This window comes from Stegodyphus dumicola, chromosome 7 (genome assembly GCF_044657685.1).
Source record: "Stegodyphus dumicola isolate Sdum_Otavi_A_Nest chromosome 7, ASM4465768v1".
Classification (NCBI taxonomy): domain Eukaryota; kingdom Metazoa; phylum Arthropoda; class Arachnida; order Araneae; family Eresidae; genus Stegodyphus; species Stegodyphus dumicola.
Genome location: NC_140774.1, coordinates 147,812,191 through 147,824,763, shown reverse-complemented (window position 1 = coordinate 147,824,763; position 12,573 = coordinate 147,812,191). Strand labels below are relative to the sequence as shown.

Below are 12,573 nucleotides of genomic sequence, written 5' to 3'. Positions count from 1 at the left end.
CGAAAAGGTCTATTAACTTCATTTTTTCATTTTCCGTTGAAACCTATGTCAGTTCACTTTTCAAACTGTTGCTACCACATATTACAGCCCTGTATTATATTTAAAGAAATTAAATAATGGTTTTGGTTTATTAGATTACGGCAAAGCACTCGAGGGCTATCTGCCTTGAAATTAAATAATGAATAATCTGCATAAATACATGTATGTTTCTCGCATTGTGATTAAACAACGGTACCTAGACCCATCCAATTTTGAATAACGTACATTTCCACCCGAATATGGGCATCTCGAAGCCGAGATTTGGAATTTGCTTTATTATATGTTTCCTATTTCTTAAAACTTCAATGAATTTTTTATTAAAAAACTCAACGATTTTAAAGCGAGCAAATGCAACACTGTATGAAAATAATAATATAAAAAATTATCTTCAACGGGCGAGACTGTGCATTGGAAATTCTAAAGATATGCTCATTTAAAATTTATTTTGCGGTATTGCTGTTTAACCGAAGTTTTATGGTTTAAGTGCGAAGAACATGATATTTAAAAATAAAGGTAACCCACAAACCGTTAAAAAAACGCCCTTTGGGCGTAATGTAAAATCTGAAAGATTTGCATTCTCAGATTTTTATGTTTGCATTTATTACTTTTATTTTTCTCGTTTTAATTCATTAATGCTCTTATAGGTAAACGTTCATTTTGTAAAAAATTCTATTTTTTATTCAATAACTGCTCTAAAACGGAAATTCTTAAATCCCTTTATATATGCATCCACTTTGTAACTGGTAATAAATTTGTTTCTTTAGAGTCAGTGTAAGGCCTTTATCCCAAAACATCAAGGAGATTTCTCCCCACGCTAATGACAGCCATTACCCATTGTCGTCAGGATTGCATGGACCCTTGTCCCCTTAGGCATTGGGGGTTGGAAGACATACAAAAATACGGGCTAGTCCTTTTTGGCGTGTTTTTTCGATAATACAAAAACACGGGACTGTCCGTTTTCGAGGGTACATTTAAACTAACAATAATCCGTAACGAACCGTTAAGAGACCTGCATAAAAGAACGAGAAAATCCGGGTGAAACCGTTAATGGGCTAGATTAATACCGTTTCATAGTCTTCTTACACTGCCAGCGACGCTGAAGATTTCTGTGCACCCATGGCTTCCAACAGCCTCATAAGGCATTTGTGAGCCAACACTTTGAATGAGCATTGATACTAATTATATTAGTATTATTACTCCATTTTCTCAAAAGTTCAGAGTAAAGCTGAAGCAGTATGTGGTAATGCTGCAATATGTGGTAATCTTCTTTTGAAATTTTCAAAACTTGGCATCTACTGTCCAATCCGTTAAAACAGTACGTTGCCAGTTGAACAATATTAAGTCGAGGTTTGCTGATAAAGAATTTTATTTCGATATTTCTCAATGGTTAGAATTCTGTAAATGAACAGGTGAAAGTAAGTTTCGCTGCCCAAAATGATGTCTTCTAAAACATAGCACTTCACACCTCTCTAACTATCCATTTCTAAACAGCTTAGCGACTGACTGATTTCTTACTCTCCTAGATTATAATCTGACAAATGTCAGATTATCTATGGGTATATGCAATAAAGTTTCACTGCTGCGTGCCCCAGTCAATGAGCTATCCAGAATTCAATCTTGCTGCTCATAGTGATCGAGACAGGTATGGTTTGGTTTATTTAATTATGGCAAAGCACTCGAGGGCTATCTGCCTATAACGAGAGATGATTTCGTGGAGGACTTCTATTAGAAACTTGCTCGTATACGTTACACATATTGAAAATCATGAAAAATGCATGCACCCAGCAATGCCCATGCACCCAGCCCGTGCACCGGGATTCGAGCCAAACTAGCAGTGTTCAGTGACTTTACCGTTCGGCCGCTGGTGGGCTCCAGTTCGAAACAGTTAAATAAAGTTCTTGTATAACTTTACAATCGTAACATATTTTTTACCATATTAAGATTCTACTTTCTTGTTGATTAATAATTAAGGAACTATTTTATTTTTTCTCCTTAAGTACAGTAACTAGAACACTATCCTTAAAAAATATTTTTCCTCACCATATTAATGAATCTTCCCTTTTAAAATCGATTCTGATGCTTATTTGAACGATATTACCATTGTAATATAACTCTTTGGCTGTTTCAGCTTCTGATGAACCTATTTCTGTCCAACCCATTGCTCTGCATTTTAACAAGTACCTAACATGTGAAATGTAACCAACACTATTTTTGAATCGATTATTGGAGGCTTATGTCTCGAATAATAAAATAAATACTATAAAAATATACATTAATGATATTATACTATAAAAATATACATTGATGGTATTATAATATAAAAATATACATTGATGATATTATACTATAAAAATATACATTGATGACGATACAACTTACAAAGAAGGTTTTTCATTGTTGGACTCTCAGTTTTTCTCAAAAAATGTAAAAAAACTGTAGAGTCTTATAGTGTGTTTTGAGATCATAGACTATAAACCGTACTGAAAGACGAAGTAGGTCTCGCTACTTCGTCTCGGTCTTGAAAAGAACAGATGGCTGCAGAAGAAGGTCATTATAACCTTTATATTTTAACTAAACGGAACAGAAATGCACTCACTGACTAGGTTTGTCATTTCATAGCAGCAGCAGAGGCATCAGGCAACTTTTATGCAGGATGGAGGATCACCGTACACTGGTCTATTGGTACAGAGGCTGTCGCGTCGTCGCTTTAAGGCCCGTTTCCACTACTGCGTATGCGTTGCGGTGCGTATGCGTTTCTCCAATCAGCGAGCGAATTCACTTTGATTGACATCTGCAATCCGGTCGGTGTGCGGTGACGGATGACATACGGATGGAGTTCAACAATGTTCAACTTCTATCCGTATGTCTGCCGTTGCGTTGGGGTCACGTGGTGAAAAAGGAGCAATCAGGTGCAGTGACTAAAAATTAATGGCGGCAGAAGTAGCGATGAACGCTCGCTAATAGGGAAAGAATGTTTTGCTAAAAAATACTTATTTATGAATTAACATTATAGCGAGAAATCTGCGTGCTGAAAATGACAGCAATCAGCTGAATTTAGTTTAAAATGATAAGAAAAACAAGATAACTGCAACTACAGTACTTGTTCATTCAAGAAAATCAGCGGCAAAAATTATCATTTTAAGTCCATGAAATAGCAAAATTTGTTCTGATAATCATTTTTTAGTTCTGCATACTCATTTAGCTTTAATGAAAATGAATGTCTGACTATATCAAACTGCTATAGCAAATTAGATATGATTAAAAGATTTGCTATTTTTTTCTTTTGAAACAGGTAAAAACTAAAAACGTTAATTATAAATTAAATTTGATAGCCTTTTAAATACTCCAGTTCATTGAAGAGTATGTTAAATTTGTATTTCCCTTTATAAATATATCTTTTTGGATAACATATATTTGTAAGCACATGAAATATATTTTTAGCAGCCCGTTTAACTTCAATCGGAACGCCACTTTAAAAGATAATGATTTTTCCAAAAAATGTACTAGAAGCTGAAGAACAAACTCTGGTGAATTTTTCAGACAATAGCAAAGTGAAATAGGACCAAAAAACTTAAGTTTTAAGAATTGATTTACTTGATGATCTATATAACCCAAAATATGCATACAACTTACGTGTAATCCTAGCTTAGTGGTAAAGCTGATGGTAACGATGTCCACTTTTTGGAGTCGTGAGTTCGAATCCCATACGCTTTTTGCACCATGTCTGCAACTTTCTTACCTTTTTATTCCAATTTGATCTATATTCGTGTTTTATAATTTATTTCTATTATTATAAGCATTAAATATATTGTTTTATTAATGCTCTTATTTATTTAAATTTTTCCCGCAAAAAAGTTTGAAAATTATATAATACTAATTTAAAGCATATCCTATACATATATATTTGAATTTAACAAACATTCTCTATTCGTAAAAAGCAAATTTAAAGTTAATTAAATTTAAATGAAATTTAATGCAAACAAAGAAATGATTAATTATTGCTGTGCAAGTATCAAAATCCATGAATAAATATATAATTCCAAAAATTTATTAATCCTTAAAAAATTTATAAAAATGCATAAGTGAATAATGGGATAGATTATTAATCCTAAAAAAATTATAAAAATGCATAAGTGAATAATAGGATAGATTATTAATCCTAAAAAAATTATAAAAATGCGTAAGTGAATAATAGGATAGCTTATTAATCCTAAAAAAATTATAAAAATGCATAAATGAATAATAGGATAGATTTAATCCTAAAAAACTTATAAAAATGCATAACTGAATAATAGGATAAATAAATTTTTGGAATTATATATTTATTCATGGATTTTGATACTTGCACTTGATTTACATATGCTCTCAGAATTTAAATGATATTGTATATTAGTTCGCAGCAATAATTAATCCTTTATTTGTTTGCATTAAATTTCATTTAAATTTAATTAACTTTTAATTTTTACGAATAGAAAATGTTTGTTAAATTCAAATTTCATTCCTTGCAGCAATGGCGCAAGAGAATTATTTAAATTTAATTTATTTTGAAACCCTGCAGATATATATATATATTTTTTCATTTCACTTTTATGTGAATGTATATACATGTGCTCAGACTTTGGGATGTTTACGACTCTAAACTTTCATTCCAATTAACATGAGACAGTATTAATGCCCTAAACATTTTTTTAACAAAAAATTACTATAATAATTGCTTTTAAATTCAGTCCTCTCCTGCAGAAGTGCAGGAATTAATTAATTAAATATTTCCATTTTCTTTACCTAATGTGTGTATATATAAAGAGAAAAATCTTATTTTTATAACTTCTTGTATAAAAAGAGATATGAATTAAAAATGTTTAAATTAAAAATAATATTTTATGGATTATGTATAAAATGCCCATAGTGCATTTTAAAACAAACGAGATTTCTAATAAATTATCCAGCTATGACCCTGAAGTCAGCGGTATACAAGCATAGCAAATTTTGCTTAAATATTGTGAACCTTTCCTTACAGTTGCTCTGTACTTTTAAAGTACCAACTATTTTTTAATCCCTTTAACTTTTTTATTTTATGTTATTTATTTGTTTACTTTTTCACTAACAGTACATTTTAGTTTTAATAATATATATATTATTTCATAATATTTAAGGCTTCTAGAAACACAAAATTTTTTTTTTAAATTTAGTTCAGCTTCTATGGAATTCGTGATGTTCATAATATGCATTATAACCTTACTTATCTAAAATTCCATATCAAATCCAAAACAAACAATACTCGCTTAAGCGGGAAAAATTCAGATGTTCAGCGTCGTAACTTGCGAACTGCTTGCGCCAAAATATTACAGTGACACCTAGCGGCGGAAATGAAAATATTTTACGCATACGCAGCAGTGGAAACGCTTGTACGGATGCCGTAGGCGTGTCTTCAATTGACGCAACGCGTTCGTACGCAGTAGTGGAAACGAGCCTTATTACAGAAGATAGGGTCATAAGTCGCTTTTCCCACTTGCATGGCCGCCTCGCTCCTCGGATCTAATTCCATGTGGCTTTTTTATGTGATGTTATTCGAAATCCACTAATTTGCTGGTCTAATTTGCTTAAAAGTCTAATTTGCTGGAATCCCGACATCGGTGACCTTAAAGGACAACATTTCTCAGGTTGCGCTTAGCACTCCTGGTGACATGTTACGTTTGGCCATCGAGAATGTTGTGTACGGGATGCAATATATAACTATTACCACCCTTTTCTTGAATCATATATTGTATCCTCTCCGAGGAAGCGCTTTTATGGAATGCAATGCTATGGTGCTCTGAAATATAATCTCTGTAACTTTTTGGAGAGTTAATTTGCTGCATTAAAGCGGTATTGCACTGAAATTTCTTCTTTGTTATTGATTTGTCTAGTTCTTAGCTGTGTAGACTTAAAAAGTGCAACATTTCCCCTAGCAGCAACTTTTGGAACTATTTTTTTCACGATACCTTTTTTTTCCCGTGTTGTAATTAGTCCCACTGCCAAATTTGGGGGCATTCCAGCTGATAGCTCGACCTACAGATGGCTCTGTGTAGTATCAGTTTGAAAAAATATCCTGTGTATATACATATATGAAATGTTTTGGAAATTGGTGGTGGCGTAATAGTTGCGTAGCGAAGAAACGTGATCCATATTAAAGAGAAACGACTCGAGCCGGATTAAAGTCCTTTTTTATTTAAATTCACATTTGTGGCGACAATTCTCTTGGCACTCCAATCGTGCCTATTTTCAGAACAATTTTGATATTATAGCGATAGAAGCGAACATAAATAATTGCAGCAGCGTCTTAACAGGATGAAAGCGTAAGCGAAGAGTGTCGAAGTACTTCAGAGGAAGAAGGGAGGGAGTCAAAAAGTTTCAGTTTCGAGTTAAAAATAAATTCTGGTTTATAATTATTTGATTGATCTGCATTAAGCATTACGTAAGATCGTATGATTAATTTGAATGATGCAGTTTAGACTTAAAGAGCTATTTTGAAGTTAGAGATATGAAGTCAATAAAAAATAAAAAGATATTATAGCTAATTAAATTTAGAAGTTTACTTTCATATTTTTTATCTTACGTATATATAATAAGAAAACTGAGTTAAAACTTAGAGCACCATTAGACCTTCTTTCCTAGTTACTTTAATTTTATAGCAGTGTATTTAGCTAAAAAAATGAGATGAAAATATGAAATCAGATTCTTAAGGAAACAAAGAATTAACAATCTAAACTACTTTCCTTTTGAATGAAACCTGTTTTTCAATCAGTTAGAAAGCTTGGGTGTAATTAGCAATTTTCGAAAAATGAAATTACATCCAAAAGCCCCCCTTCCTCTTTTATGTCAATTAGAAGTTTGAAAAATAATGTAATATGTTTCTGCTTAACAAATTATTTGACCAGTGGACATCCTCAGACTTGATAACTAATTCTTAAAGTAAAGAAGACAATTATTGTTATTTACCTGTTTGCGTTTTAGCTTGCTTTGCAGCTCTGATAAGGAGCATAGCTGCATCAAGGTATTTTGAATAATGAAGTCTGCCTACTCCGCTATTCGCATTAAGCCCATAGTTGACCGCAGGTCCACTGTTATTGCTGTGGAGCAAACTCATGCATAATGAAAGGCCTGGTAAAATTGTGTACAGCATTCTGTAAAAAAATATAATAATAAAGGAAGTACTTCCATTTGAAACATTTGTAAAAGTTGAGTACTTGTCAGAAAATGTTTCGTATTTTTTCATTTGTAATAAACAACGAAATTTGAAAGGGATACTTAAAAAAGATTAAACATTCTTTGCAAGATTTAATGCAACTCCTTATCACAAAATAATGTGCCAAATGCAGAAAAAATTTTATTTTTTCAACATGAAAAGCAAAAATCTATATGATTTAGGTAAAGCCATCCAGAGATAAAGTTATCATCCTCTTCACAAAAGCTCGAAAAGGCTTTCAGTGTTATAATGACTATATTTAAATACTCACGTATTTGCTTCGTAAGGAAGTCATATGACCCTTGAATGAATGAAAAGATTGATTTTTCCATTTTTCCGATCTTCCATAATTTTATTGATTCTTTCTAAAAGTATGCAATATTTTTCTCTTTATTAACTTAAATATTTCTAACTGATGTCAAATAAATGCGAAAAAAAATATTGAAACAAACGTTAAATTGTAAGATGTTTTGGTATTTACCTATTACCACAATCATCTTATAATATATTTCTCCCGCCTTCCTTTGATGCCTACGTGGTGTGGTGGTCTGCACGCTGGGCGCTTATTCTAGAGGTCTGTGGTTCGAATCCGGGGAAGGCGATTGCTCATTTTTCAATCTCTCTTGCTTCCAATTAACCTAATGTCTCTACAATCTTAGTAGAATTTTTAGAAAGTGCTAAACTCTGGCAACCATGCGCATAACAGTACTTCAGCGAAGCAACGTTGCTATTTTCGCAGATATTCTTTTTGTTGTATTTCCATGTTCTAACAGACAAGGCGACAACAGACTAACAAAAGTCTAACAGACAAGACAAACAGTTTTATAGACAAAGCGAGATATTTTTTGCCTTCAACTCAATTTTAAAATATTCCTTTTCAAATTTGCCAGCAGGGGAAGAAACTGCGATGAAAGTTCTGCAGATATGCAACATTTTGTTGCAAAACCGCTAACGTTGTAAACAAATAATGATGAGATGCATTTAGTAGATAGGCAGGACGAAATGCCAAGTTTCTGCAATTAGCTGATGTTTATAAAATGGGAACAGATCTCTGTGTACATGAGAAGAAGAACAGCGCTGAAAATTAAAGAAGGGTTTCGCGAAAATTGTGTTTATTTTTAATGTACCATATAATCTTTATTTAATCATTTAAATGTGTACTTTAAAATTTTAAAAGTACTTTTCTTCTGATAATGCTTGACGACATACGATAAATATCGACAGTTTGGGAATGTATTTAAACAAATTCACAAAGATCGCTGACTTGCATCCATTGCATTTATCTCTTCAGTTGTAAAAAATAGCCAAACTGCACTAACGAGGTTGTGTTAAAACTTAAATAACGATTTTTGTTATCTTGTTAAGCTATACTTGAGTAAGTGCACATTTACCAAAAAAAAAAAAAAAAAAAAAAAAAAAAGTACAAAATATTTCTTTCATTTCTTTATGCTTTTTTATTTTTTGATAATAGAATTAAACTAAAAATATCAAAATATATTAAGCAATTCATGTGTTTTATATTTTTTCTTTTGACGAAGTATATAAAAGTATAAACTACCAGTAAACCTCCACAATTTAAGTTCACCTTATTTTAAGTAATGTGATAATATTATGATATAAATTTTACGAAGGTATCTTGGAAAGGTTTTGAAATATTTTGCGCGAACCATGAAACAGCATTTTTTCTAGATAAAGCGTTTAGAGTTATGCTTTTGCAAAAATTATCACTGCTGCGATTTTATAGTAATTCATTCATATTTTTTGTTTTCTGTGCTGTAGCTTAAATGTTTTTCATGAATGAAATTATTGAAACACAGCGCATTTTTGTAAATTGAATGAGGCTAAGAATAAACACATGAATGCCTTATGCGTTTTTAAATGTCTGTTTATGCTTTAACCATTGCTGGGATTCTTTTATTTTTAATTATACATGATACTTCCAAACTATATGTGGTATTTTTACGCTGTTTTTTAAGAAAATATTGAAACTGTAACATACAATTTTTTCAAAAAATCATTTTTTAAGGGTCGTAAAACTCCTTAAAACTAATATCACATAGGGCCATTATGAACTAAGCTTTAAATAATGTATTCTACTACTTCTTAATACTATCCACGGCTAAATTTCTATGAGACATTCAGTATTAAAGTTCGCAGTTCTCTGCATTACGAAAAAAATATACAATAGTAATAAATAGAAATCTTACATGTAACAATAACAAATTTGGTTGTCGCTTGAATTTGTCTAAAATATTATCACTAAAATATTCAAATAAAATGTAACATAAAAAATGCAGGACTGGACATGTCAGTTTGCTCCATCAAAAAAATGTGTCATTGTGGTACAGCTGAGGAACACCTACTAGTTAATATGATGAAGAATATTCTGGTAAATGTATTTGTTATAACACAATTTAATCATTCTACTACTATAAAAAAAAATTTATTCGACCTTCTATTTCGATTGATTTCAGTTAAGAACTTAAATTTGTAAAGAAATTAAAAATAATCTCTTCCGATTAATCTGTGAAGTAAATTTTTCTGAACGGCTAAATTATTATTTAAAATGTGATTTATATACGAAAATTCTTGTTTATTTTCAAGTGAACTATATACCATGTTAATACGTCACTGTATAAGAACGAAGAAGTTCATGTCTGTAAAATTTGTACAGATATTTTTTTTCGTTTTTTAAGTACTTTCTAATTATTAATTTAATTTAGTGCTGAATAAAAGTGTTAAGAATTAATGAATGAAATCAAATATATCAAATGGAAATTTGTTTGGTTTACCCTTTAATCTGAAAGCATATTTTATCAGAAAAAATACAGTTTCAATTTTTTTAAATCAAGCTATTTAATTTATTACTAATATATTGCGAGTTTCGAATTTTTTGAATCAAATTATATGCTGCGTTTGATTAGTCATAATAATTTTAGACGATAATAAGAACATTGTTAACTAAAGAAAGAAAGAATTCTTCTGGGGTATTTAACTGAACAATTCATAGACATCATCCTGCTCTAAAAGGATGTTTAGAGCAGGATGATGTCTATGAAAAATGGTAATTAAATGGTAATAATACACACATCCTGCTTTAATCTTTGAAAATAAAAACATTGTGATATTCTTTCAGAAAAAAAGCGACAAACTCTGCCCAGATCAATGGCATTAAATTCAAATTCATTTTATATATCTGTATAAACATCAGTTTGCCTAAGCTTTCAAGTGCCTAACTGTGACTTTCATGCTAGTTTCTTTTTTTATCATAATTCCTTTCTTTCTTTTTTTTTTTTTTTTTTTTTTTTTTCGCTAAGTGTTCTAAAATTACTCCGTCTAAATTGTATGTGTTCCGATAAAATTTTAATGGTTTTACAGTCTTTGCTTTTTTCAGTCTGCATTTCTGTGCTTTCTCCATTTATTTTAATACTCTGGAACATTAGAAAGACTATCAGGAGTCTGTTTTTTAGGCTGACAGTTTGGAGGAAAGACGCTGTTTTGGATAACCTGCCAATGCATAATCCTTTTTAAAAACTATGGGTCGTGTCTGCTACCTTAGATTTTCAAAATTTTAGAATTATCCGTTCTGAAAAATCATTAAAAAAGTTAGGGCCTAATTTCTGCAAGGCAAATGGACTAGGAATCTCATGTCTTCACTTCTGAAGACATGAGATTCACTTCTGAAGACTTCTGAAGACCTTCTGAAGAGGTTTATAAATCCTCTTATAGTACTTAAAGGATACGTAAAACATTTTACATGCTTTCAAGTCTACAGCTTCTACATCATATTGTCTCAGGCCATTTAGAACATAAAATTACTGAAGCTTATATAATATTCCTAGAGCTTTAAGTAAACAAATTTTTAAAAAATTCTTTCAGGAAACTGTAGGTCTCTTTTTATAGAATCCTCTTCGATGAGTGTTCCAGTATCTTTCATCTAACAACTCACTTCAGTAATAAAGAAAGAGAAAATACAGAATGTAGAATTAAAGTATACCTTACCTATAGCCAAGGCACAATGTTTGCAAATAAGCTGATAGAAAATGCTACCGAATTTTCATTAATGAGATAGATTTTTTTTTTTTGTTTTCACGCTTAAGCGTCAAACTGAAGTCAGAGGACATATTCGCAACTGATTTCAGAGAATGGAATAACCGCTTTTTCTGCAAACGTTTTAAGAGCCATTTGTTGTTGCAGCTGCCTCATCCGGTCTCGTTCTCTGATACTGAGGATAAAATTATATAATTATTTCTGCATTTGTTGTTACTTGTTATACGTACGCATTACTTTGTTCAGAAGTAGTCAATGTTGGAATAAGAATTACTTCCTTTTTACTTCCTTGTACGAAGTAAAACGTTGAAATTTTGTATATAGGACTGCTATAACATGTAGATGTGCACCTCGTATTTTAGTTGCAATCGGCCGCACCAAACGTATATAAATATATTTATATATATATCCACTCTGTTACCCGGCTCAGTGATCTCAGTTTCTTTACTCTCATATGTTTGTAAATTGTAAATTTTTTGCTTTAAAAATGATTGAATTATGTTGTTCTTATCTTCCGGTTAAGGTTTTTATGCCTATAGTAAATCTGTATGCAATATTTTTAGAATTATCAACAATTTTAAAGTTGTTTAAGTGCCGCTAAGCCTAATAATGTTTTTGATAGCGGCCATTGCTTGTTTACATTTGAAACAGCAGAATAGTGGATTTGTTGCCAATCTAGAGAAATTTAGCTTCGCAACAACAAAAATAAGGCCTTCATTTATTATTGCGAATTAAATCATGCTTAATACTTTCTGGAATTTTTTCGAGGAAATAAGTGTTTAAGATTTACTTCGTAATTTTTAATACAGATATTTTGAGTTTTTATGTATTTTTGTCTTGTCGGGAAGTGAGAACTGAATTAATTGAATGAGAAATACTCAATCGTCTGTGAAAACGTTTTCTTTTTTGTTTTGCTTGCTTAATTTCTTTTATACATCGTTCTAGCTTTATTATAGTATTTGAATAGAACATGTGGCAACGATAAGATAATTCTTTAAATGATATAAATTTTGTGCATTTTGAGTTATAATATGAACGAAATATAATACTGTTAAGTGAATCTAGCGCCAGAGTGTCGCTATGGTAAACAAATACTAGAGTGAATTTTAAAGAATGCATTTATTCTATTGTGGTTTATGCGCTGTCGGCAAAGTAGATTTAATTCAATCCAGTAAGTTTAAATGAAATGCAAGACAAAATGTGTATAATTTAATATTCCGTACAAGGAAGTCATGTGGTGTACACATCAGATTTTTTAT

The 12,573-nt window shown here is 31.1% G+C and overlaps 1 protein-coding gene across 4 annotated transcripts in view; it reads right to left on the bottom strand.

Annotated features, from left to right (window-relative positions):
- LOC118185858 (techylectin-5A-like) overlaps positions 1-11,464 on the bottom strand; it is a 60,933-nt gene extending 49,469 nt beyond the window's left edge. Inside the window, exons 1-2 of one of the 4 annotated variants that reach the window (XM_085820897.1) lie at positions 11,267-11,464; positions 7,018-7,202 (exon numbers count right to left, since the gene is read on the bottom strand). In XM_085820897.1, coding sequence (XP_085677023.1) covers positions 7,018-7,201 — 184 coding nt within the window. In that variant the 5' untranslated portion in view covers position 7,202; positions 11,267-11,464. Of the gene's footprint in view, positions 1-2,635; positions 2,793-7,017; positions 7,203-11,266 lie in introns of those variants that run through there. The other 3 variants (XM_085820896.1, XM_085820898.1, XM_085820899.1) reach the window with 3 other exon arrangements.
- Between the last annotated feature and the right edge of the window lie 1,109 nt (positions 11,465-12,573).